This window comes from Piliocolobus tephrosceles, chromosome 13 (assembly GCF_002776525.5).
Source record: "Piliocolobus tephrosceles isolate RC106 chromosome 13, ASM277652v3, whole genome shotgun sequence".
NCBI lineage: Eukaryota > Metazoa > Chordata > Mammalia > Primates > Cercopithecidae > Piliocolobus > Piliocolobus tephrosceles.
Window position 1 is genome coordinate 55,351,518 of NC_045446.1, and position 27,279 is coordinate 55,378,796.

The 27,279-nt window shown below is 40.7% G+C and overlaps 1 protein-coding gene and 1 non-coding gene across 2 annotated transcripts in view; both read right to left on the reverse strand.

The window, feature by feature from the left end:
- IPO7 (importin 7) overlaps nt 1-27,279 on the reverse strand; it is a 64,930-nt gene that overhangs the window by 14,500 nt on the left and 23,151 nt on the right. Inside the window, exons 3-15 of the mRNA XM_023189823.2 lie at nt 23,219-23,372; nt 21,458-21,616; nt 17,171-17,327; nt 14,469-14,558; nt 10,809-10,903; nt 10,616-10,700; nt 7,994-8,128; nt 7,261-7,360; nt 6,141-6,217; nt 5,865-5,981; nt 2,560-2,649; nt 1,993-2,158; nt 968-1,128 (exon numbers count right to left, since the gene is read on the reverse strand). Coding sequence (XP_023045591.1) covers nt 968-1,128; nt 1,993-2,158; nt 2,560-2,649; nt 5,865-5,981; nt 6,141-6,217; nt 7,261-7,360; nt 7,994-8,128; nt 10,616-10,700; nt 10,809-10,903; nt 14,469-14,558; nt 17,171-17,327; nt 21,458-21,616; nt 23,219-23,372 — 1,586 coding nt within the window. The remainder of the gene's footprint in view (nt 1-967; nt 1,129-1,992; nt 2,159-2,559; nt 2,650-5,864; nt 5,982-6,140; nt 6,218-7,260; nt 7,361-7,993; nt 8,129-10,615; nt 10,701-10,808; nt 10,904-14,468; nt 14,559-17,170; nt 17,328-21,457; nt 21,617-23,218; nt 23,373-27,279) is intronic.
- LOC111524727 lies at nt 2,235-2,416 on the reverse strand. Its single transcript, XR_002725858.1, has one exon. It is a non-coding gene; the product is annotated as a small nucleolar RNA SNORA23 (small nucleolar RNA).

Genomic DNA, 27,279 nt, shown 5'->3' on the forward strand with positions numbered 1-27,279 from the left:
AGAACGTTCTCATTGGGATACCACAACAAATCAATGTCTCCAAATTGATTAATGATCATAAAGAGCTTAAGCTCTATAATCAAACAGTCTACTCATTGGTTGATCTTAAAACAAGCTACTTGACTTCTCTTGACCTTTTCTGCATGCCACTTTGGGGATTTCACAGACACCGTATGAGGACTAAATGAGGCAAGGTATAAAAAGTACTTAATATTATGAATAGTTTTCATTAATATTACTGGTTAACACTTGACAATGTCCAAATAAAAGCATATTTAATCATCAAGGGAGTCACTGATTTATCTTTTGTAAAATTCAATCGATTATTTTGAGCATTCCAGGCCACTACACAGATAGTCATGCTGCAGCCTGAGGCAGTAGTTAAGAACAAGTACTGTGAAGGCCCATCTATAAATCCTAACACCACCCTGCCTAGCTTAGGCAATTAACCATTTTATACCTCACATTTTCTCTGTAAAACAGGAATAATTCTGACACACGATTGTGTTAGAATTAAGTAACTTAAGTGTCTCTCAAGGGCTTTATGTGCTACACAGTAATGTCGGTGAAGTATCTGCTATAAAGCAGGGGTCCCCAATCTCCAGGCTGTGGACTGGTACCAGTCCATGGCCTGTTAGGACCAGTAGATAAGTGGTGGGTGAGTGAGCATTACTCCCGGAAATTCTCATAGGAGTGCAAACCCTACTATGAAATGTGCATTCAAGGATCTAGGTTGCACACTCCTTATGAGAAACCACTGCCTGCCTGATGGTAAGAGGTGGAACAGTTTCATCCCAAAGCCATCTCCCACAGACCATCTGTGGAAAAATTATCTTCCACAAAACCAATCCCAAGTGCCAAGAATGTTGGCTGCTATAAGGTAAGGCAAGTCACTTGTGACACAACCTGAAACGTGCTGAGAGCTACATTAAAATGCTTGCAAAAATGATAGGTTCAAACAACATACCAAATGTTGTGTCATTTCTACCGCAATAGGAGTAACTTCTTCACTATATTCACAGATCATTTTCTGAATTACATTGGTAAGGTCATCATTTTCTGTTTCTCTTATAATATGAAGAAGAGCCTGCATTACAGGTCTGATGAATGGCGTGATATATTCTTTAGCTGTAAGAGAAAGAGTAAAAAACTTGCATTAAAACACCTAAAACTTCGGCCGGGCGCGGTGGCTCAAGCCTGTAATCCTAGCACTTTGGGAGGCTGAGACGAGCGGATCCGGAGGTCAGGAGATCAAGACCATCCTGGCTAACACGGTGAAACCCCGTCTCTACTAAAAAATACAAAAAACTAGCCGGGCGAGGTGGCGGGCACCTGTAGTCCCAGCTACTTGGGAGGCTGAGGCAGGAGAATGGCATAAACCCCGGAGGCGGAGCTTGCAATGAGCTGAGATCCGGCCACTGCACCCCAGCCTGGGCGACAGAGCGAGACTCCGTCTCAAAAAAAAAAAAAACACCTAAGACTTCTTAAAACCTGGTATAACAAATATCAATGAGTTTTTTTAAAAAGCACTTTCTCATAAAAAGCAAGTATGCCAAGTTTCTAGGATTATGGCTTTTTACAATTACTACATATATAGTTATAGATATATAGTAACTATATATATAACTATATTTTATGTGTGTGTGTGTGTGTGTGTGTATATATATATATTTTTTTTTTTATAAGAGGCAGGGTTTTGCTCTGTTGCCCAGGCTGGAAGGCAGTGGCAATCACAGCACACTGCAGCCTCAAACTGCTGGGCTTGAGTGATCCTGCTGCCTCAGATTCCCAAGTAGCTGGCACTACAGGTACATGCCACTATGTTCAGTTAATTTTTTTTAAGTTTTTTTGTAGAGATGTTACCCAGGCTGGTCTTGAACACCTGGCTTCAAGTGCTCTTCCCACCTAATCCTACTAAAGTGCTAAGATTACAGGTGTGACCCACCGCACCTGGCCAACATTCACTTTTCTTGACATACAAAAATCCTTTACCTTTTTCTTGATTGCTGATCAATACTTGAAGAGCAATGGCAGCTTCCACTTTCACAGGCATTTCTCTATCATCAATCAGACATCTTCTTGTTAGCTCTAAGGCCGTCTGAAGGTTCTGATCACTTTTGAACTTCACTTCACAAAAATAGTGAAGTACCCAGCAAGCCTTTTGTAAAAACACAGTGAGTTAGTGTAGATACCTTACCTTAAATTCCCCCAAGCTAATCTCTATTCCCTGAGTTCTGTGTGTGGGAATTTGGAGGCTGGCCAGTGGTAGATGTGTCCAGAGACAACACTAGACCAGTACTATGATCCCAAGTTACTCTTTGGCTGCATGACGTTTGTGTGGATAGCAAGATCTGAATGCAAAACACAGACAGACACTGCTACCAGACACAGATGAAACCTATGCACACATTACAGCAGCCATGTAAAGATTTACATTAAACAGAAACCTAAAATAAAACACAGCCTTCAAAGTGAACATTTCAAAGTTTCAATATAAAAGTCCACAGAATCATTCATTACAAGACAAAAGTATATAAATAATGCAGCTTTAAAACATACCCTTGCTCTCATGTAGCCTAGTTCACTGCTGAAGAGAGGGAATACATGATTCTGCAACATGTATTCCATCTGATCTTTATAGATCTTTTTCTGTAAATATAAACAACAGTTATTTTGATACAGTTCCAAATATAATCATCTCAATTTCCAAACAGATATAACACTGTTAAAAATGACTATTAATGTTACATATATTTATGCTCATTCTTTGAACCCCAGAATCCACAACCAATTTTCTTGAATTTCTTTTTTTCTTTCTTTCTTTCTTTCTTTTTTTTTTGGAGACGGAGTCTTGCTCTGTCGCCCGGGCTGGAGTGCAGTGGCCGGATCTCAGCTCACTGCAAGCTCCGCCTCCCGGGTTTACGCCATTCTCCTGCCTCAGCCTCTGGAGTAGCTGGGACTGCAGGCGCCCGCCACCTCGCCCGGCTAGTTTTTTGTATTTTTTAGTAGAGACGGGGTTTCATCGTATTGGCCAGGATGGTCTCGATCTCCTGACCTCGTGATCTGCCCATCTCGGCCTCCCAAATGCTGGGATTACAGGCTTGAGCCACCGCGCCCAATTTTCTTATTCCAGAACTTCACTACCAAAAACCACTAAACACATTTTTACATGCTTTTATATTCCTTGATTAGAAAGCCATTATGCCAAATCTTACCAGCAATAGTGCTTGAGTGTTATAAGTTTGGTTAATTTTATTTGTTACTATGAAACTTTTATAACTAAAAAACTTCTCTGGTTGAAAATTTCTGGTTGAAAATAACATAACCTGAGAAAAATCCTGCTTTCAAACTAATAAACTGGCTATCTAAAAAGGCAGACTCTTTTTTTTTTTTTGAGACGGAGTCTCACTCTGTCGCCCAGGCTGGAATCCAGTGGTACAATTTTGGCTCACTGCAACCTCCACCTCCTGGGTTCAAGTGATTCTCTAAAAAGGAACTCTCAATATTCAAGGTGAGTATTTTCTAAGTGCAAAGAAGCTTTTTACAAGAGTTCCTTAAACTGCACATTAAATCAACATTAAAAATGTAAGACACTTATATATCAACACTTACCTAATCAAATATGACAACTTAATGCATTGTGAGACCCTGGACTGGGTCATGGAACAGAAAAAAGGGCACAGTGGGAAATCTTGTGAAATTTTAAAAAGGTCCATAGATTAGTTGATAGTATCAACTCAAAATCAACTTCATGTTTTTGATAACTGTGCCTATGTAAGGTATTATCCCTAAGTGAAGCTGAGTGAAAGGTAAGAATAGATAAACCTGAACGTGCCAAGAGAACTCACTTAATTCTCAGCCTTCTATACCACAAATGATTAGAATGTCTTTAATATATACTTTATAAACAAAGAGAAGGATGGGTGGACACGTATAGAAAAGATGAAAGACGGCCAGGTGCAGTGGCTCATGCCTGTAATCCCAGCATTTTGAGAGGCCGAGATGGGTGGATCACCTGAGGTCAGGAGTTCGAGACCACCTGGCCAACATGGTGAAACCCCATCTCTACTGAAAATACAAAAATTAGCTGCTGTGGTGGCAGATGTCTGCAGTCCCTCTCGGGAGGCTGAGGCAGGAGAATCGCTTGAACTCAGGAGGTGGAGGTTGTAGTGAGCAGAGATCACGCCATTGCACTCCAGCCTGTATGACTGAGTGAGGCTCCATTTCCAAAAAACGAAAAGATAAAAGATACAATGACTAAATATTCTATGAATATTTAGTGCTTGGCTTTAGAATGTAAAGATTTCTAACAACTCAATTATAAAAGACAAATAACCCGATTAAAAATGAGCAAGGGTTAGGCCTGGTGGCTCACGCCTGTAATCCTGGCACCTTGGGAGGCTGAGGCGGGCGGATCACCTGAAGCCAGGAGTTCCGAGACCAGCCTGGCCAACTTGGCAAAACCCCATCTCTACTAAAAATACAAAAATAAGGCTGGTGGTGGGCACCTGAGGCATGAGAATCCTCATGGTTGCAGTGAGCTGAGACTGTGCCACTGCACTCCAGCATATAGGGAGGTGGGGCCGGAAAGCTCAGCTTCTTGGGAGGCTAAGGCAGGAGAATCACTTGAACCCGGGAGACTGGTGGCTACGAGCCAAGATCTCACCACTGCACTCCAACCTAGGTGACAGAATAAGACTCCATCTCAAAAAAACAAACAAACAAACAAAAAGGCAAGCAATGTTTTTGGGGCAAGCAATTTGAATAGATATTCTCTAAAGAAAATATACAAATGGACAATAAGCACATGAAAAGTTTCAAAGCCACAAAGAGATACTACTTCACATTCACTAGGATGGCTATAATAAAATATACTGCTGGTAGAAACATAAAATGGTATAGCTATGTTGGAAAATGGTCCTTCGGTGTCTCAGATTATGACCAGCAATTCATACTCTTAGGTACATACCCATGAAAAATGAAAACATATGTCCACATAAAAACTTAAACATAAATGTTCACAGCAACATTTGTAGTAGCCAGAAAGTAGAAACAATTAATGAATGAGTAAATAAAATGTGGTATATTAATATAATGAAATATAATTTGGCAACAAAAAGGAAAAAGTACTGAAACATGCTACAACACGGATAATCCTTGAAAACATTACACCAAATTAAGTCACCCAAAAAGGGCTACATATTATATGATTCCATTTATATAAAATATCCAGAATAAACAAATCCATAGAAAAAATGTGGACTATAGGTAGCCTAGGGCTGGGAGATTTGGGGTGAAATGTGGAGTGACTGCTAATGTATAACAGAGTTCCTTCTGGGGGTGATAGTTATACAACTGTGAATAAACCACTGAGTTGTACACTCTATAAGGCTGCTATTTTTTATTTTTATTTTTAGTCTCTGTCACCCGGACTGGAGCGTAGAGTGCAGTGGCATGATCTCGGTTCACTGCAGCCTTCGCCTCCTGAGTTCAAGTGATTCTCCTGCCTCAGCCTCCCAAGTAGCTGGGATTACAGGTGCCCACCACCATGCCCGGCTGATTTTTGTATTTTTAGTAAAGACGGGGTTTCACCATGTTGGCCAGTCTGGTCTCCAACTCCTGACCTCAGGTGATCCCCCTTCCTTGGCCTCCCAAATAGCTGGGATTACAGGCTGAGCAACCACACCTGGCCTGAGATAGGGTCGCACTATGTTGCCCAGACTGGTCTCCTGGGCTCAGGCAATCTGCCTGCCTCAGCATCCCAAAGTGCTGGGATTATAGAAGTGAGCCACTGTGCCTGGCTGGCTGTTTATTTTTAAAAACTACTTGCATACTCATGCACCTACAAACACACTAAAGAATACCTTTAGAAGTATTTCAGCTAAAGAGCCAATCATATGCAGGGCTCCATCTTTTTTTCGAGGGTCAGCATTTGGTTCTGTAAGAATCTGGTAACAAAATCCCATAGTCTTTTGCAGTACCTAGATTAAAAGAGAAAAATACTGTTATTGAATAGGCCGACAGTCCTTAAAAAACATACTAACAAAACAACTCACATGACTAACATGTAAAACTGAGTGTATAGTTGAATAAATGTTAAATAATACAGCAAAAGTTATCTAAACATTAAATAAGCCTACCTCTTTCCTCTTACTACAGGCTGTAAACAAAAGTGTCTGGGCAGCAGTGGTAGGAGAAATGAAATCTTCAAACACATCTAGAGAACAAGTTTAAAATTAAGACAATAAATATTAATTTCTTCACCAAAGCATTAAAAAAATTGCTTAATCTCTACATGTGGTATGAAAATGATCCCAGATCCCCTTGTAATTTTGCAAAAGCAGAACTCAATGTCTTTTCTGTACAAATTAAATGTTTTTGTTTGCTTGTTTGTTTTGAGATGCAGTCTCGTTCTGTCACTCAGGCTGGAGTGCAGTAGGGCGATCTCGGCTCATTGCAACCTCCAACTCCCAGGTTCAAGCGATTCTCCTGCCTCAGCCTCCCAAGTAGCTGGTTTACAGGTGTCTGCCACCATGCCCAGCTAATTTTTGTATTTTTAGTAGAGATGGGGTTTCACTATATTGGCCAGGCTGGTCTCAAAACTCCTGACCTCAAACGATCTTCCCACCTAGGCCTCCCAACATGTTGGGATTTACAGGCCTTAGTCAACGCACCTGGCCTATGCATATTAAATGTTAATCCATTAATTCCTCCTAATAGTTTTTGTTTTTGTTAACTCAGAACTTAGCAGTTTAAATCATACGTATGAAACACTACTGATGTTACAATTTTCACAACAGAGTCACAAAAGTACAAGCTGCAAAAAGCACAGATGACTTGGAAAGAAGGACCAATCAATACTCAACATTATTAGCCAAATTACAATTCTTTAGTTCTGTGCAAGGACTTCATGTGACTCCAGCTTCCAAGATGTGTTTTCTCATTTCCCACTCATATGATGGCTAACATAAGATCCAAAAGTATAGTTGAGACATTTAGTGTTGAGGTGTAATCTTAAATATCTAACAGTTTTGGCATTCAGTAATAAAAACTTAACAGTACTGAATTTGTGTCTGCTAAAAATAAGATTATCATTATCAAATATCATAATTAATAAATAGCCCCAAAAAGGACTACACAAGGGATCAATTACATTAAAACACCAAAGAGGATACATAATACCCCCAGGTTGGCTACACACAATCACTGTAATCTTAATTACTGACATTTTTTGTTTCTAAAAATGTGAAAATTCCTCACCAAACTTCATGCGTATATATTCATAAGGGTCTTCTTGCCAAAGTTCCTCATCAGCATCTGTGTAGCACATCAATGGAAAAATAACATCTTGGATAATGCCCTGCAATTTAAAAGTTAAGAAAATAGCCATCAAATTTCAAATTTAAACCTTCAAATTTCCTTTAAGTATTAAAACCAAAGTAACACTATATGTATTTTAAAGCTTAATATCAAACGTTAGTAATGCATTTAATGTGTTCTAAGATCAACTATCAAACTTCCCCTCTCTGTAATAAATAATTATAAGATATACATGTACATAGGTCGCAATTAAGTATTCTAAATATATATAATTTAGTCTATAAAATTCTACAGCTCTAAATAAAGCACATAAATTATTCATAGAAATAGCAGGTAAGTCACTTATCGTAGAAACGAATCTGGTGAAATAAATTTCCTTGGCTACTCCAAATTACATGATAAAATATAATCATAGTCCAATAGTAAGAACTTAAATTACAAGTTTGAAGACAACACTTTTGGATTTTAAAAGATAAGTTGGATATTCACAAAATAACTCTCATAACTTTATGTCAGAGTGTTTTCTCTCCTTTTTCTGCTACACTCTCAAAACAATCACCAGAAGTAGACTAAGTAACATAACTCAGCAAACATGCAATTTTTCAACCTTTATGGCAATTGATGTTATTTCTATTATATTTGCTATACAAACATTTCAGATAAAAATTATTACTTGTATATGGGGCTTCAGATTCTTCCAGGTGAGAGCATGAGAAACTCCTTGATTAATATAATTTAATGTCTGTTGTAAAACTCGAGGAGCCATATATTGCTTCTCCTTGTACTGATATAACACCTTCAATAAAACCTTGGGAAAAAATTTTCGATCAAAAATCAATGTTCAAATAGAAATTTCAACCACTTACAAGCCAGTAAAAACAGTTAACACATATCTTAATGTCCAGCTCATCATCAAGAAAAACAACTGTATACTTTGAAAAATAATTTAACTCATTCCTGATTAAGAAAAGAAGAGAAAACTATATGCTATCTTCGTTTTTCTGGTGTTTTTGTTGTTGTTGTTAGAGACAGTGTCTCACTACGGTGTGCCGGCTGGTCTCTAACTCCTGGCCTCAAGCGATTCTCCCATCTCAGCCTCCCAAAGTGCTGGGATTACAGGTGTAAGCCATCACACCTAACCCATATGCTACCTACTGAAAAATCACAGTATTAGGAGAAAACCCTATCTTGTTAAAGCCATCTTCTGGGAAAACCTTACCCCAAACAGTCACTGCCTATTTAGCATCTGTCAATAGTTCTCACTCTACTTCATGTTTCAGAACATCGATAATGCAAATGTGGTCCACAACCTCTAGTGGTCCCCAAGACTAGTTCAGAGGATCTACTAGTTTAAAGCTACTTTCATAATAATGTTATCTTTTTCTTTTTTTAAAAAAACTGTGTTTTGAGTAAATGAGTATTTACATCAATGGTACAAAACCATGGTGTTAAATGTTCTGATGCGTTATTTGAATCAAGAGAGTATGATATTAAAATCACTGTATTTTTATTTACTTATTTATTTATTTGAGACGGAGTTTTGCTCTTGTTGCCCAGGCTGGAATGCAATGGCACGATCTTGGCCCACCGCAACCACTGTCTCCCAGGTTCAAGTGATTCTCCTGCCTCAGCCTCCTGAGTAGCTGGGATTACAGGCATGCGCCATCATGCCCGGCTAATTTTGTATTTTTAGTAGAGACAGGAGTTCTCCATGTTGGTCAGGCTGGTCTCGAACTCCTGACCTCAGGTAATCTGCCTTCCATAGCCTCCCAAAGTGCTAAGATAACAGGCGTGAGCCACCACTCCTGGCCAAGTCACTGTATTCTTTACAGCCATATTCTTACAGAACCAGTCTCCCAGGCTGGAGTGCAGTGGCGCAATCCCGGCTCACTGCAAGCTCCGCCTCCCAGGTTCACGCCATTCTCCTGCCTCAGCCTCCCAAGTAGCTGGGACTACAAGCGCTCGCCGGCACGCCCGGCTAAAGTTTTTTTGCATTTTTAGTAGAGACGGGGTTTCACCATGTTAGCCAGGATGGTCTCGATCTCCTGACCTTGTGATCCGCCCGTCTCGGCCTCCCAAAGTGCTGGGATTACAGGCTTGAGCCACCGCACCCGGCCTCCTAAGATTTTTTTTTGAGACAGAGTTTTGCTCTGTCTCCCACGCTGGAGTACAGTGGCATGATCTCAGCCCACTGCAACCTCTGCCTCCCGGGTTCAAGCCATTCTCCTGCCTCAGCCTCCCCAGTAGCTGGGATTACAGGCACAACCACCACGCCCAGCTAATTTTTGTATTTTTAGTAGAAACAGGGTTTCACCATGTTGGCCAGCCTGGTCTCGAACTCCTGACCTCATCATCTGCCCGCCTTGGCCTCCCAAAGTGCTGGGATTACAGGTATGAGCTACTGCACCCAGCCAAGAATATATTTAATGACAAGAAAAATTATGATTATTCAATGAGAAGTATACATATAGCCATTCTACTACATATCAAAGTACAATGGTTACAACACTTGGGAGATTGAGTTGCAAGCTGAAATCGTCTCTTATTCCATGAAACACTACATTATGCTTGAAAGAACAACTGATAGACAATAGTTATTTATGAATACGGCAGATTTTTCTCAAAAACGAATAAAATGAGTACATCATTTCAAGGAAAATTGCTGACAATATGTTACTGGTGTTAAAATTTGAGGTTTCAAGCAAAAATTAGAATTATGGGCCAGGCGCGGGGGCTCACGCCTGTAATCCCAGCAGTTTGGGAGGCCGAGGCAGGCAGATCACCTGAGGTCAGAAGTTCAAGACCAGCCTGACCAATATGGAGAAAACCCGTCTCCACTAAAAATTCAAAATTAGCCGGGTGTGGTGGTACATGCCTATAATCCCAGCTACTCGGGAGGCTGATGAGGCAGGAGAATCCCTTGAACCCGGGAGGCAGAGGCTGCAGTGAGCCAAGATTGTGCCACTGCACTCCAACCTGGGCAACAAGAGAAAAAGAAAAAAAAAATAGTTTCTGTTAACATGTAACAGGCCTGTTATTATTTTTTAAATGAACTGCTTACTCTTATTTTAATTTCTAAATGATAAATATCACTAAGTCTAACTCACATAAATGAGAACTCAATGGTATCATAAAAAATTTGAACATAAAGAGATCCTGAGACCAAAAATGTTTGAGACCTGGTACAGGGTCCAAACATGCACTCTTTAGAAGTCAAAGAAACTAGAAATAAGCAATATATAAACTAACCTAAAGATACCATGTTTCCACTTAGAAAAACTAAAAACAGACTTACTTGCTGGACACCAACAGCAAATGCCTTCAGAAATACTTCAGCAAATTCATTATACTCTTTGGAAACATTGCCAGGGCTTCCATATCTAAAAGAACATCAAAATGCCCACTGTTTCTTTATAATGCTTTATGCCAGCACTTTAAAGCAAAACCTTAATAAATTAATTTAAAGCACCATATATGGATGAGATTACCTTTCAAAAAGTCTTGCTAAAATATGTAAGGCCCACTTCTTGCATTTCCACCATGGTAACTCAGGTCGATCATCTTCTTCAACTTGAAGTGTTTCCTTTAAAGAGACACTTATTTAATGATAGAGGTAACACAATACAGGAGAAACAGCATGAGATGAGAACAGATTGACAAAAATGTGAATGCTTCTCTAATGTTGGCCTTTTTTTTTTTTTTTTTTGGGTGAGACAGAGTCTTGCTCTGTCACCCAGGCTGGAGTGCAGCGGCGCCATCTCAGCTTACTGCAAGCTCTGCCTCCCGGGTTCACGCCATTCTCCTGCCTCAGCCTCCCAAGTAGCTGGGACTACAGGCATCCCCCCACCATGCCCAGCTAATTTTTTGTATTTTTAGTAGAGATGGGACTTCACCGTGTTAGCCAGGATGGTCTCGATCTCCTGACCTCGTGATCTGCCCACCTCAGCCTCCCAAAGTGCTGGGATTACAGGCGTGAGCCATCACGCCCGGCCTGATGTTGGTCTTTCATAGTAGAAGGTTAGACTTGGAAAAGTATTAACCCTATTTAAATCCAAGAGGCATCCTCACTGCTTCACTAGTTGTTATAAAAGACATGCTTTTTAAAATTCTTCTACAAGCTTAAAACCAAACATTTTAGTCAAGATCTAAACAGTATAGTCAAGGCCACGACAATCGTAGCTTAATCAAAATCAGTATATTTCATAATGGAAAGGGCATGAGAAACTCCATTTCGGAAATCTAGTTTCAGGTATATAATTATAAATGTGCAAGGATTTGTGTACGAGAATACTAATTCTAAAACTATTTGTAATGAAAAAAATTGCCAAGAACCTGAACATTCATTAATATGGGAACGTTTAATTATGGAAGATCCATAAAAGACTATTACACAATCACTGAAAAAAGGAACTGGATCATTATATATTAACCTAAGACATCCATAACATATATATATATATATTTTTTTTTTTTTTGAGACAGACTCTTGCTCTGTCGCCAGGCTGGAGAGCAGTGGCACAATCTTGGCTCACTGCAAACTCCGCCTCCCTGGTTCAAGTGATTCTCCTGCCTCAGCCTCCCAAGTAGCTGGGATGACAGGTGCGCGCCACCATGCCCAGCTAATTTTTTTATTTTTAGTAGAGACAGGGTTTCACCATGTTGGCCAGGATGGTCTCGATCTCCTAACCTCATGATCCGCCCACCTCAGCCTCCCAAAGTGCTGTGATTACAGGCATGAGCCACCACGCCCAGCCTATCCATAACATATTTTTCAAGTAGGATAAGGAAGTGAATATACAGAGCAAGTGAACACTCTCATACATTGCTAGTGAGAGCAATGCTACAGCCACTTTGGAAGCTACTTACAAAGTAAAACATACACCTACCCTATGACCCAATTCCTTTCTTTGATATTTATGTAAGAGTGTGAAAAACATGTGACCACAAAAAGACATTAAGAATGTTCATGGGCGCGGTGGCTCAAGCCTGTAATCCCAGTACTTTGGGAGGCCGAGACGGGCGGATCACGAGGTCAGGAGATCGAGACCATCCTGGCTAACACGGTGAAACCCCGTCTCTACTAAAAAATACAAAAAACTAGCCGGGCAAGGTGGCGGGCGCCTGTAGTCCCAGCTACTCGGAGGCTGAGGCAGGAGAATGGCATAAACCCGGGAGGCGGAGCTTGCAGTGAGCTGAGAACCGGCCACTGCACTCCAGCCTGGGCGACAGAGTGAGACTCCGTCTCAAAAAAAAAAAAAAACAATGTTCATAGCTTTACCTATAATACTGAAAAAGTAAAACTACCGAGATGTCCATCAACATACATAAATTGTGATATATCTATACAATGGGATACCACTCGGCAATAAAATATAATAAATACCACTACACAACATGAAAGAATATTATAAATATATTAAGTGAAAGAAGCCAGGAACAAAAGATTACTTAATAAGTTCTAAAACAGATGAAATCTATTGTGCGGGAAATGAGATGATGGCAGAGATGACCAGAACCAGCCATGAGCAAACATTCTGATGGTTATGTAGGTATGTATAATTGTGTTAACTCACTGAATTGTTTATCTATAATTGGTGCACAGATTATAAATTATACTACAAAAAAGGGCACACAATATGTATATGAGACCTTTAAAAGTAATATCTATTAAATGTGCACAGAAAAATACACACCAAACTAGTTTCCTATGGAGTGTGTAGAAATGTTGTTTCTTATGCATTGTTCGTAAATCTTTTTGAAACAAATCTTAAAAAAAAAAATTAAACTACAAAATAGGACTTTGGTCTCACTTATGCGATTAACAATATTATATTGGATAAATTACATAACCCTCCCATGTCTAAGTTTAAAATAAAAGTCAAAAAGAATTTTGAGGGTTAAATGAGTATATATTAATAACAATACATAAAACACACTAGGTAGGCTGGGCGCGGTGGCTCACGCCTGTAATCCCAGCACTTTGGGAGGCTGAGGCAGGTGGATCACAAGGTCAGGAGTTCAACACCAGCCTGGCCAAGATGGTGAAACCCTGTCTCTATGAAAAATAAAAAAATTAGCCAGGCATGGTGACGGGCACCTGTAATCCCAGCTACTTGGGAGGCTAAGGCAGGGAATTGCTTGAACCTGGGAGGCAGAGGTTGCAGTGAACTGAGATCACACCACCGCACTCCAGCCTGGGTGACAGAGTAAGACTCTGTCTCAAAAAAACAAAACAAAACACAACAAAACAGGGTATTCAGTAATCTGTAAATTCCCCTATATCTCTAGAAAACTAGACTATAGGCTGGGCGTGGTGGTTTACGCCTGTAATCCCAGCACTTTGGTAGGCCAAGGTGGGCAGATCACCTGAGGTCAGAAGTTTGAGACCAGCCTGGCCAACATGGTGAAACTCCATCTCTCTAAAAATACAAAAATTAGCCTGACTTGGTGGCACACATCTGTAGTCCCAGCTACTTGGGAAGCTGAAGCACGAGAATCGCCTGAACCCAGTAGGCAGAGGTTGCAGTGAGCCGAGACTGCACCACTGCACTCCAGCCTGGGCAACAAGAGCGAAACTTCATCTCGAAAAAAAAAAAAAGAAAACTAGACTAAAGAAAAATTGTAGTAATTTAAAAAATTTTGATTATAAAAATAACACAACTGGACAACTCTGAATGTACTAAAAACTACCAAGTTGTACTTTAAAAGAATAAATTTTATGGTATGTGAGTTATTTCTCAATAAAGTTATTATGAGAAAATAACATAACTACAAAGTTTGGCCAATTTGTAAAGCAAGTTCTTCCTCTGTATGCAAGCATCTGACAAATTAACTAGGCTAAGAGCCAGCTATGAGCTCTTAATTTAAGAACTGAGAAGAAACAGAAGATTTAGGATGAAACAAAAGGATAACAGAAGCACTTAACCAATAATACATTTTTAAAAACACCCTTTACAACTCTTTACACTGAGTAAATGTACATATATAATGCATATGTAAACAGATGAAAAGGTATCTCTAATCTATAGAAAAACACATCACATATTATAAAAGTTCATAAAGAATGTTACAGGAAACACCAGTTAGAGTCTTCAAAAGACCATTAAATATTTATATTTAGTAATATAAGAGAACATATAGAAACTTACATTAGGTACATCCCTGTTCACAACAGTCTTTAAAATTTCTATCCATTCTGTCAGGTTCTGTTGGTTTATCAGTTCCAGTGGTAGTGTATACTAAATAAAAGTCAAGAATTAATATTTCAAAATCCTTGCTAAAGAAAATCCCACTTCTTTTACTCTTCACAATGCCTACCAAAAGTATTTCATTCAATCCACATTTCCTACTTTTAGTATATAGGCAAATTCCTTTGCTTGTTATCTATCATGGTAAACAGTGAGTGGGTATCCTTGCCATATTCGTATTTTACTGGGATATCTTATTTTCACCATAAGGTGTGATATTTATTGTAGACTTCTAATGAACAACTTTCATCAAGTTAAGAAAGATTCTATTTTAGGATTCTAACAGTTGTTTATTTTTTTCAAAGCAGACATGGTTATTTAATTTTATGACATGCTTTATCTGACATCCATAAAGATGGTTACAGGTCTCTATTTTAATGTGATGTAAGGGTTAATTAAAAAATTAATTTCTTACTGTCGATCCATTCTTGTATGCCTGGGATAAATCCTATCTCTCAGTAGACCAATAAAACAGATATCCAATTTGGGATTTTAGGACATCTATTTTCACAAGTGAGATGGGGCTATATTTTTACAACAGGGTATGCTAGTCTCAAAGAATGAGTTGAGAAACTACTTTGTCCTATTCCCTATGCCCTATGATAGTTTTCAAAAAGACCTATTATTTAATCCAAAAGTTATGATCCTCAAAGTTAGAAAAAATATTGAAAAGACTAGTGTTTATTCAAATTACTTAACAAAAGAATCATGTAAGAGTCCAACAGAATGGCATTAAGGTGCCCTTAGATTCATAGTGGGAGATATCTGAATGTCTTTAAAGATCTAGCAAAGATATACAAACTCCAACCAAGGAATAGAGTTAGGCAAGTACAATCTTAGTGGAGGTGAAGCCATAGATCTTTCTTCTTTTTTTTTAAGAGACCAGGTCTTGCTCTGTGAGGATGGAGTGCAGCCTTGAACTCCTGGCTTCAAGCAATCCTCCCACCTCAGCCTCCAGAATAACGGGGATTACAGGCTTACAGGTGCAAGCCACTGTGCCTGGCTCTGATCTATTTAAATGAGAGTTTTTAATGTAATGGTATGACTTGAGATAAACCCTTCTATGGTACACGGTACAACAAAAAGAACCAGAATTTTCCTGGTTTTTAAAAATCTGTTTTACAAGTAATTACATTTCACTGCGAATACTGACCCAACCATTTCTTTCTTTCTTTTTTTTTTTTTGAGACAGAGTCTTGCTCTGTCACCTGGGCTGGAGTGCAGTGGCCCGATCTCAGCTCACTGCAAGCTCCGCCTCCCGGGTTTACGCCATTCTCCTGCCTCAGCCTCCTGAGTGGCTGAGACTACAGGCGCCTGCCACCTCGCCCAGCTAGTTTTTTGTATTTTTTAGTAGAGACGGGGTTTCACAGTGTTAGCCAGGATGGTCTCGATCTCCTGACCTCGTGATCCGCCCGTCTCGGCCTCCCAAAGTACTGGGATTACAGGCTTGAGCCACCGCGCCCGGCCACCCAACCATTTCTTTAGTGGGTATCTTTTATCCTAGAAAAATTTAGAACAACATACAGAAATAATAAAAGCCATTACTGTGCACCAGTAAAGCCCACTGATTTAGTGTTTTTGTGACAAGTTTAGGAATAGGTTTTGTATTGAGACAATCTATGTATATTTTGCATATTAAGTATGTGTTAGACTTCAACTGTAATCAAGTAACTGGTTTTCAGATTCATTAACTTTTTTTTTTTTTGAGACGGGTTTTTGTTCTTGTTGCCCAGGCTGGAGCGCAGTGGCATGATCTTGGTTCACCGCAACCTCCACCTCGCACGTTCAAGCTTTTCTCCTGCCTCAGCTTCCCGAGTAGCCGAGATTACAGGCATGCACCACCACACCCGGCTAATTGTTTTGTGTTTTTAGTAGAGACGGGGTTTCTCCATGTTGGGTCAGGCTGGTCTCAAACTTCCCTCCTCAGGTGATCCACCCACCTCAGCCTCCCAAAGTGTTGGAATTACAGATGTGAGCCACCGCGCCTGGCCCAGATTCATTAATTCTTAAGGTGAAAGACAGTTTCTAAACTGACTAATTTGGTTGCAGTGGATGGTTTAAGAGAATTAGACATTGCCCACTTGCAATTTAAGATTTATCAGGGGCCTGGCACGGTGGCTCATGCCTATAATCCCAGCACCCTGGGAGGCCAAGGCAGGCGATCATGAGGCCAGGAGTTCAAGACCAGCCTGACCAACATGGTGAAACCCTGTCTCCACTAAAAATAAAAAAATTGGCCAGGCACCATGGCACGTGCCTGTAATCCCAGCTACTCAGGAGGCTGAGGCAGGAGTATTGCTTGAACCTGGGAGGAGGACGTTGCAGTGAGCCGAGATCACGCCACTGCACTCCAGCCTGGGCTACAGAGCAAGACAGTCTCAAAAAAAAAACAAAAGATTCATTAGGTTTGTTTATGTATTTGGGCAGGAAGTATGCTTGTTTAGACTTATAATTTTGGCAATTTATGTTTTGCTAGAAAACCGTCCACTTAATGTAGATTTTCAAATTAACTATTATTCAAATGCTGAAATTCTTTGTTAATTCTTAACATGGTAAATGACAGATTAACTTTATATATATAGTAACTGCTTCATAGATATTACCTGAACAAGAGCATAGAAGATCTTGAATATTTGTTTCTGGATGAGGACAGACTGATCAGACTGGTCAGAAAGAAGCTGGATAAAACGATCCTTTAGAACTGGCAGAAAATGCTGCATTGCTGCTACCAATGGACTCCGCTCCTCTGGTTTTTTATACCTTTGAGTAGGAATACAAACTAATTCTGTAAGAATTTATTTCCACAATTTTATATATATTTAAACTATGCATTTATTTACACAAATATAATCAAATACTTCCTAACCAATTTAGAAAAAGAAAAATATCTAGAACAAAACCATAAAAAGAAAGCATCTTGAATAAAACGTTGAGTAAAGATTATCCAGTATTTTCTGAATATGTATTATGAGGTCAATAATCTTCAAGGCACACGTGAGTATCCTCACTTTTATAGTTGAGGAAACTGAGGCACAGACATTAACTATCTTTCTCAGTATCACATAGTTAGGCATGAACCTAGGCAACTGGAGTAGGTTACGGACCTCATAATAAATGTTCAGAAAATACTAGATAATCTTTACTCAAGGTTTTATTCAAGATGCTTTCTTTTTACAGTTTTGTTCTAGATATTTTTCTTTTTCTAAATTGGTTAGGAAGTATTCGATTATATTTGTGTAAATAGTAGCAGCTGATAAATAAAACTGATTATATATTACTATCCTTAAGTAATTTACATACCAACAGCATTAAGGCAGAAGTGGTATACATAAAGCAGAAAATATTTTATTTCGGCCAGGCGCGGTGGCTCAAGCCCGTAATCCCAGCACTTTGGGAGGCCGAGACGGGCGGATCACGAGGTCAGGAGATCGAGACCATCCTGGCTAACACGGTGAAACCCCGTCTCTACTAAAAAATACAAAAAACTAGCCGGCCGAGGTGGCGGGCGCCTGTAGTCCCAGCTACTCGGGAGGCTGAGGCGGGAGAATGGCGTAAACCTGGGAGGCGGAGCTTGCAGTGAGCTGAAATCCGGCCACTGCACTCCAGCCTGGGTGACAGAGCGAGACTCCGTCTCAAAAAAAAAAAAGAAAGAAAATATTTTATTTCTAAAAGCATCATAAACCAGAAGTTCTTCCATTAACCCAAAGGGCAACAAAATGTGACCAACAGGCTATCAATTATGAGCCAAGATTGTGGCACTGCACTACAGCCTGGGTGACAGAAAGACTCGATCTCAAAAAATATATATATTGTTAAAAAGCCTGTTGAGGGTTGGGCACGGTGGCTCACGCCTCTAATCCTAGCATTTTGGAAGGCCAAGGCGGGCAGATCACGAGGTCAGGAGACCAAGACCATCCTGGCCAACACGGTGAAAACTCGTCTCTACTAAAACACAAAAAATTGGCCGGGCGTGGTGGTGGGCACCTGTAGTCCCAGCTACTCGGGAGGCTGAGGCAGGAGAATGGCATGAACCCGGCAGGCAGAGCTTACAGGGAGCCACTGCACTCCAGCCTGGGCAACAGAGAGAGACTCCATCTCAAAAAAAAAAAAAAAAAAAATCAAATTTATAACTATACAAAAGCACTTCCAGTATCCTCTTTTTTTTATTTATTTTTGGAGAAAATGCCTCACTGTCACCCAGGCTGGAGTGCAGTGGTGATCATGGCTCACTGAAGCCTCAACCTTCCAGGTTCAAGCTATCCTCCCACCTTAGCCTCTTGAGTAGCTGGGACTACAGGCATGTGCCACCACACCTGGCTGATTACTTTCTTTTTTTTTTTTCCGCAGAGAGAGGGATAGAGACGGGTTCCACTATGTTGCCCAAACCGGTCTCAAACTCCTGGGCTCAAGTGATTCGCCTGCCTCGGCTTCCCAAAGTGTTGGGATTACAGGATGAGCCACTGCTCCCAGCCCCAGCTTCCATTATTAAGGAGTCAATAGGCAGCCTAAATTTGTAAAATACAGATTACTGATTATAGAAATCATTATTCTAAGAGCCACAGCTTATCTTTCTGGAATAGATACTATCAGAACAGCTTTAACTTGGTTTTCCATAGCACATCCCAGTTGTATTTATTGGTACCCCTCTTCCTTAAGAGAGAAAATACAAAGAATTGAGTGAGTACATTTTAAAATGATAATGGGAGACTCTTTTTAAAGCTAGATTTTTTTTCCTATCAGTTGAAATGAGTAACAAAGTAAATCACCAGGAATAAAAAATACAAAAAGGAATGTTCACATTAACAATGACTGCTAAAGCTATTAACACAATCTACTGACAAATTATTTCAAATATTACTTTAATGTGCTAAGAAATTATACCTAGCGTACATTTTAAAAGTTTATACCTTCGAGTTGATAAAATAGCAACAATTCACAAAAGAAAGCCATTTGTACTCTCCAATCTGATTATACAAACTACAATTATACACAAAATTCCCTTTAAACACTAACTAATATGATGCAGCTCTCTCTATTTATGCATCACAGGTCCATCACCCACCCTAAGAGACTTTAAATACTTGTTCTGCATCAGATATTCTCTCCTACCTCCCTCAATACCCTGAATGGTGGACTGGGAGTTGAGTGGTACTAGTTGTTAATCTAAGCTAATGAGTAAAAAATTACGGTACCAAACTTATTACTACCCTGTAAGACCTGAACATTCCTGAAAGTATGAAAATATGACACTAATAAAATTCTACTACCACAAGGCTGTGATGTGTCAAACTGGAGAACCATACTCACAGAAAATCCTTAAATACTAGTCTTATCACTATTCTGTTAAAAAAAAATTTCAGTGGTTCTTGGTATCTAAAAGATCACATCCAAATTTCCCATTCTGGCACTCAAAACCCTCTTTAACATGGTCCCAATTTACCAGTACAAAATTATTCCCAACCTCTCACTGGAAATTATCAATACCATTAAGCAGTCTCCTCACTACCCACTAAAGACAGGTTCTCACATTTCCGTCTCTTTCTTTGTTCATACCACTCCATATGGTGTGACACGCCTTCCTCTTCATATGTTCTTTGTGTTCCTTCAACTGACAAGCATTTCCTGAGATCTATGCTCCTGAGGACCACCACAAATTCCAATTTTTCCATAAATTTTCTTAGAACTGCTTCAGTCCACACAGATCCCTTGTGAACACCTTGTGCTTCACAACGAAACACTGGCTGAAAATGAACTGAATTCCAATGATGTGGCAGCCTCCTGTATCTCCCATTTAAAAATCCCTGTCATATTCCCTCCTGCTAAGATTATGGGACAGGAGGGACTTGAACCTCCTCAATGATATTGACAGCTTATTGCTTTTATTCTCTCCAATTTTAGTCACTCAGACTAAACTGTAACAGAACTGTAACAGCTGGAACATTCCTTAGCAGGAAGATGGGTATCTGGTGGGAACACAAGAAAACAACAGTACCAATGCTGTAAATGGTATTGTTTCTCTCCTGCTCGGAGAACAAAAGCAGCAGTTCATCAGTCACTTTGAGATGGGACCCAAAGAGGGTATCGGAGGCTAACTACAAGTCCTAGAATTAGAGGGCTCACAATGGCATCTGTGTAGCTGTTAGGACTGGCAATAAAGTCACCATCATGGTATAAAATTCTTCCTTATGCCTTCCTCATAATATCCCATCAAACCTTTTCAAGTGCCTATCAACTACAGACTTAAAAAACTCCTTCAACATGTGGCTTACCACTCTCAGTGCTATACTTCAACTTTCCAGGTTAGATCTTTTTTTTCCTGATCCCTAAAACAAGATCTAAAATAACCACTTGGCCTAAAATCTTTTTTTCCTAATACTAATGACATATATGAACTATAATCTGCTTAAATATGCCAACAATGAAATAGGTGTGAATCCCCCAAAACACACTGATTAAAGAAGATCACATGAAATTCCAATGAATTCTTAAAGAATCAGAGGGAGGTTCCTAAATTGAGATAAAAACTCAAAGAAAAAAAGCCACAAGTAATAAAGAGCTTTAATCCTCAATGTATTCTGATCACCTTCACATTTTAGAAAACTTATCTGAAGGACTTTTATCAGCACGTATTGAGGAGCCCAGCTTTAGCGATAACTTAGTTTTTGAATAGGTAAAGAGACAATGATTAAGAAAAAAGGACACAAGGAGTTTCTTAATAGAATAAAGAAACTGCAGAGTTAGAATGCTACTTCAAAAAGAAGATAATAAATTGAAATTACCATATAATTCACTAATTTTATTATCGATAATTTTACATGTTCAAACTGGCTTAAATTTTCCCAACTTTTCCTACTTCTCAAAGCTCTACAGGATTTGAAAGAAACACTTACTCATAATTTTTCACAAGCTGATAAAGGCAAAGAAGAATTCCTAGCCAACAAGCACTGTTATCGGACTGAAGATAAAAGCCAATTTTGTCCACAATGGCAGTCCAGCGGCTTGGATAATCATGTTTGATGATGTGATGAATGCATGTAGTAAGCTGTACCCTGAAAGCCAAAAATAAACAGTAAGGAAAAAATCCTAACTAGGTAAGATTTTGCTAACTCATAGAAAGGAAAATAGCGTTTAGACAAAATCTGATTTCAAAATAACCCATGTGGGCCGGAGGCGGTGGCTCAAGTTTGTAATCCCAGCACTTTGGGAGGCCGAGGCGGGCGGATCACGAGGTCAGGAGATCGAGACCATCCTGGCTAACACGGTGAAACCACATCTCTACTAAAAAAATACAAAAAACTAGCCGAGTGAGGTGGCGGGAGTCTTTGTCCCAGCTACTCGGGAGGCTGAGGCAGGAGAATGGCATGAACCTGGGAGGCGGAGCTTGCAGGGAGCTGAGATCCGGCCACTGCACCCCAGTCTGGGCGACAGAGCGAGACTCCGTCTCAAAAAAAAAAAAAACCATGTGATGTTAGATGTGCACAGAATATATATGATTCAGAAAAGTCACTGAGCAAAACAAAACCCAACAAATGTTACAAATACAGGTGTTTTATTTTTCATTCCTATCATCAATAAACAAGTTTCATTTAAGAACATCAATTAGGCTAGGTGCGGTGGCTCACGCCTGTAATCCCAGCACTTTGGGAGGCCCAGGCAGCAGATTACAAGGTCAAGGGATCAAGACCATCCTGGCCAACATGATGAAACCCCATCTCTACCCAAAACACAAAAACTAGCTGGGCCTGGTGGTGCACACTTGTAATCCCAGTTACTCAGGGGGCTGAGGTCACTCTGCCCGGCCCACAAGTTTTATATGAAGTTTTTGGTTTCATCAATGTGTAATCAAACCGTAGTAAGAAAATAAATTACAGGCCAGGCATGGTGGCTCACATCTGTAATCCCAGAAGTTTGGGAGGCCTAGGCAGGTGGATCATTTGAAGTCAGGAGTTCCAGACCAGCGTGGCCAACATGGTAAAACCTTGTCTCTACTAAAAATACAAAAATTAGCCAGGGATGCTGGTGCACGCCTGTAATTCCAGCTACTTGGGAGACTGAGGCAGGAGGATTGCTTGATCCCGGGAGGCAGAGGTTGCAGTGAGCCGAGATTGCGCTACCTCACTCCAGCCTGGGCAACACAGCAAGATTCAATCTCAAAAAAAAAAAAAAAAGACTAAGGCATTCTCCTATAATAGCATTTGTTGGGGAAGTTTTCTGCTACAAAAAAAAAAAAAAAACAGGGCTATATGTTCTGAAAAGACCTCAAAAGCCCCCCAGAAAAACAAAACACAGGCCGGGTGAGGTGGCTCACTCCTGTAATGCCAGCACTTTGTGAGGCCAAGGCAGTTGAATCACGAGGTCTGGAGATCGAGACCATCCTCGCCAACATGGTGAAAACCCCGTCTCTACTAAAACTACAAAAATTAGCTGGGCGTGGTGCTGTGTGCCTGTAATCCCAGCTACTCGGGGAGCTGAGAGGCAGGAAAATCGCTTGAACCCAGGAGGCAGAGGTTACAGTGAGCAAGGATCGCACCACTGCACTCCAGCCTGGCCACAGAGAGGGAGTCCATTTCAAAAAAACAAAAACAAACAAAAACCAAAAAACCCTGAAAGTTACATCCCTGCAGAAATGGGTAAATTTTAAAAACACATACCTGATGAGCTCAGGAGAATGGATAATGGCTTCTACAATATTTTCTCGAATACAATGGCGATCTTCTTCTGGAATAGTATAAGGGGATATATCCCCTGGTACTGTTTCTCGATCAGGCCAATACTGTGTTATCATATTTTTCAAATAGATAACACCTAAAATACAGATCAGTTTGACAAAAGAATGTTTACTGTGAAAGTACCGTGAAAATCCCTTAAGTGTTCATACTTCAAGTATTTATTTCAGACCACTGTTTGTAAAGCTATGCTTTCATTAACAAAATACTACATTAAATTATTTTTAAAGTTGATAATGCACAAACTGAACACTCAGTTACAGCAATCATGCACAAAGTTATTACTAACCACATAGCGTAAGAAAATTCTGCAAATAACCCCAGAGAAAACTGGTTTTTTTAACGTCACAACACTTTTTACCCTGTTTTCTACAGGAGAGTTAAATCAAATCAGTTTTCTAAATGAAGCCTCTCAAGACAAAACCATCATACACACCCCAACATAGCTTCTACAACTCATCACACAAAAGTAATAAAAAAACCAATTCTTATCACAGAAAAATCATAGCATACAAAGGTTCTTAATCTATAAATTTAAGTATTTCAATCCCATACCACTTCAAATTCAAATTATGTTATGGGAGAATTTACTGTGTTCAGAAATTACAGATTACTATTTTTCCGTCAGTTATCATACTGCTACCTTCGCACATTGCTATTTGACAAGTTAACAAACTGATGAAGTGGCAAAATCTAGGTTGCTAGCAACGCTTTTTACCCAGCACTTTCAGAGAGAGGGAGACAACAGAATCACAAATGTGTAAGATGTACTGTAAAGGGAAACTGTCCAAAATTAATTCTTAAATTCTGCAAAACACTGGATCGTCTCTAATTAGCAATTCTTATCTCGAGTCCTGTACTTATTTGAACAAGGATAACCGACAGAACTGGGATTTTTATATTCTAGTTTGCTTTAATTTAGGAATTAAATATTCGATCTTATAGTATTTCAAATAGATTAAGACTATATATTAAAATACCCCTCAACGAACTATTTTTTTTTTTTTTTTTGAGACGGAGTCTCGCTCTGTTGCCCAGGCTGGAGTGCAGTGGCCGGATCTCAGCTCACTGCAAGCTCCGCCTCCCGGGTTTACGCCATTCTCCTGCCTCAGCCTCCCGAGTAGCTGGGACTACAGGCGCCCGCCACCTCGCCCGGCTAGTGTTTTTGTATTTTTTAGTAGAGACGGGGTTTCACCGTGTTAGCCAGGATGGTCTCGATCTCCTGACCTCGTGATCCGCCCGTCTCGGCCCCCCAAAGTGCTGGGATTACAGGCTTGAGCCACCGCGCCCGGCCTATTTTTTTTTTTTTTTTGAAACGGAGTCTAGCTCTGTCGCCCAGGCTGGAGTAAAGTGGCCAGATCTCAGCTCACTGCAAGCTCCGCCTCCGGGGTTTATGCCATTCTCCTGCCTCAGCCTCCCGAGCAGCTGGGACTACAGGTGCCTGCCACCACGCCCGGCTAGTTTTTTGTATTTTTTTAGTAGAGACGGGGTTTCACCATATCAGCCAGGATGGCCTCGATCTCCTGACCTCGTGATCCGCCCGCCTCGGCCTCCCAAAGTGTTGGGATTACAGGCTTGAGCCACCGCGCCAGGCCTCAACAAGGTATTTTTATGAGATGGAGTCTCGCTCTGTCGCCAGGCTGGAGTGCAGTAGGGCGATCTTGGCTCACTGCAACCTCTGACTCGCTGGTTCAAGCGATTCACCTTGCCTCAGCCTCCCGAGTAGCTGGGATAACAGGCATGCACCACCATGCCCAGGTAATTTTTGTATTTTTAGTAGAGACGGGTTTTCACCATGTTGGCCAGGATGGTGTCGATCTCCTGACCTTGTGATCCGCCCACTTTGGCCTCCCAAAGTTCTGGGATTATAGGCGTGAGCCAACATTTTAAGATAAACTACACCTACGATAAAGAGTCAACTAGGACTGGCCGGGCGCGGTGGCTCAAGCCTGTAATCCCAGCACTTTGGGAGGCCGAGACGGGCGGATCACGAGGTCAGGAGATCGAAACCATCCTGGCTAACACGGTGAAACCCCATCTCTACTAAAAATACAAAAAAAAAACTAGCCGGGCGAGGTGGCGGCGCCTGTAGTCCCAGCTACTCGGGAGGCTGAGGCAGGAGAATGGCGGGAACCCGGGAGGCAGAGCTTGCAGTGAGCTGAAATCGCGCCACTGCACTCCAGCCTGGGCGACAGAGTGAGACTCTGTCTCAAAAAAAAAAAAAAAAAGAGTCAACTAGGACCAAGAAAATCCAGGTTATTACTACTACAGAATTTTGGTTCTTTTTCTCCAAAACAGAACGGAGACCAACATTAAGACCACACAACAGTCCCAATGTCTCTGGATGCAATCTCTGAATATTTCCATTCTAAGTAAAGAATGGGATATATATGCTTATGTGATTTGGAATGATAAACATTTTTTGCCCCAACAAAACAGAACTTGGTACTGCACTGTAAGGATCTCATGATTCAGTCTACTCTAGCCAGAATAGATACTCTAGCAAAGACAGAATGAACTAATCATTCGAAATCTAGCAGATGAAACCACCATATGCCATGCACTACAGAATCTCATTCAATTATTCCAAGAACATAATTTTTTTTTTCTTTTTTGAGAGAGGGTCTCAAGTCTGTTGCCCAGACTGGAGTACAATGGCATAATCTCGGCTCAGCACAACCTCCATCTCCCAGGTTCAAGCAATTCTTCTGCCTCCGCCTCCCCAGTAGCTGAGATTACAGGTGCATGCCACTACCACCCAGCTAATTTTTTTGTATTTTTAGTAGAGACAGGGTTTCACCATGTTGACCAGGCTGGTCTTGGACTCCTTACTTCAAATGATCCACCTTCCTTGGCCTTCCAAAGTGCTGGGATTACAGGTGTGAGCCACCGTGGCTGGCCCCAAGTATATAATTTTTAAATTAGTGATATTTTAAATTTTTCGACCAATTCCAGAGTTTAACTGCTTCCAATTGTGTACACACTAAAACAATTTCCTAGTGTAATTTGTTTTTCTAATACACATAACCAAGTCTCTAGAATTTATTAATATCACTCCTAAAGGCCACTTAACTACATAGTAAAATTTTGGATTTGAAGGCAGATTCTTATCTAAAAATGGGAAAATGTAAACTTTACTAGTAAAAGATAAATGAGACTTGAATATATATAAAAAAGAAACAAGACCAGGCACAGTGGCTCATGTCTTTGATCCCAGTACTTTGGGAGGCTCAGACGAGAGGATCACTTGAGGCCAGGAATTCAAGACCAGCCTAGGCCGGGCGCGGTGGCTCAAGCCTGTAATCCCAGCACTTTGGGAGGCCGAGACGGGCGGATCACGAGGTCAGGAGATCGAGACCATCCTGGCTAACACGGTGAAACCCCATCTCTACTAAAAAATACAAAAAACTAGCCGGGCGAGGTGGCGGGCGCCTGTAGTCCCAGCTACTCGGGAGGCTGAGGCAGGAGAATGGCGTAAACCCGGAAGGCGGAGCTTGCAGTGAGCTGAGATCGGGCCACTGCACTCCAGCCCGGGAGACAGACCCAGACTCCGTCTCAAAAAAAAAAAAAAAAAGACCAGCCTAGAGGCTAGGCGTGGAGACTAAGGCCTGTAAATCTCAATACTTTGGAAGCCGAAACCAGCCTGGGCAAGACAGTGAGACCCCGTCTCTACCAAAAAAAAAAAGACCAGCCTCAGCAACATAGTGAGACTCCATCTCTAAAAAATAAAATAATTAAGATGGGTATAGTGACACATGCCTGTAGCCCCAGATGTTTGGGAGGCTAAAGCAGAAAGATTACTTGAGCCCAGGAGTTTGGAGATTCAGTGAGCTATAACTGAGTCACTGCACCCTAGCCTGGACAAGGATCAAGACCCTGAGGAAGAAAGGAAACGGAGGAAGGGAAGGAGGGAAGAGAGGAAGGGAAGGAGGGAGGGAGGGAAGGAAGGAAGGAAGGAAGGAAGGAAGGAAGGAAGGAAGGAAGGA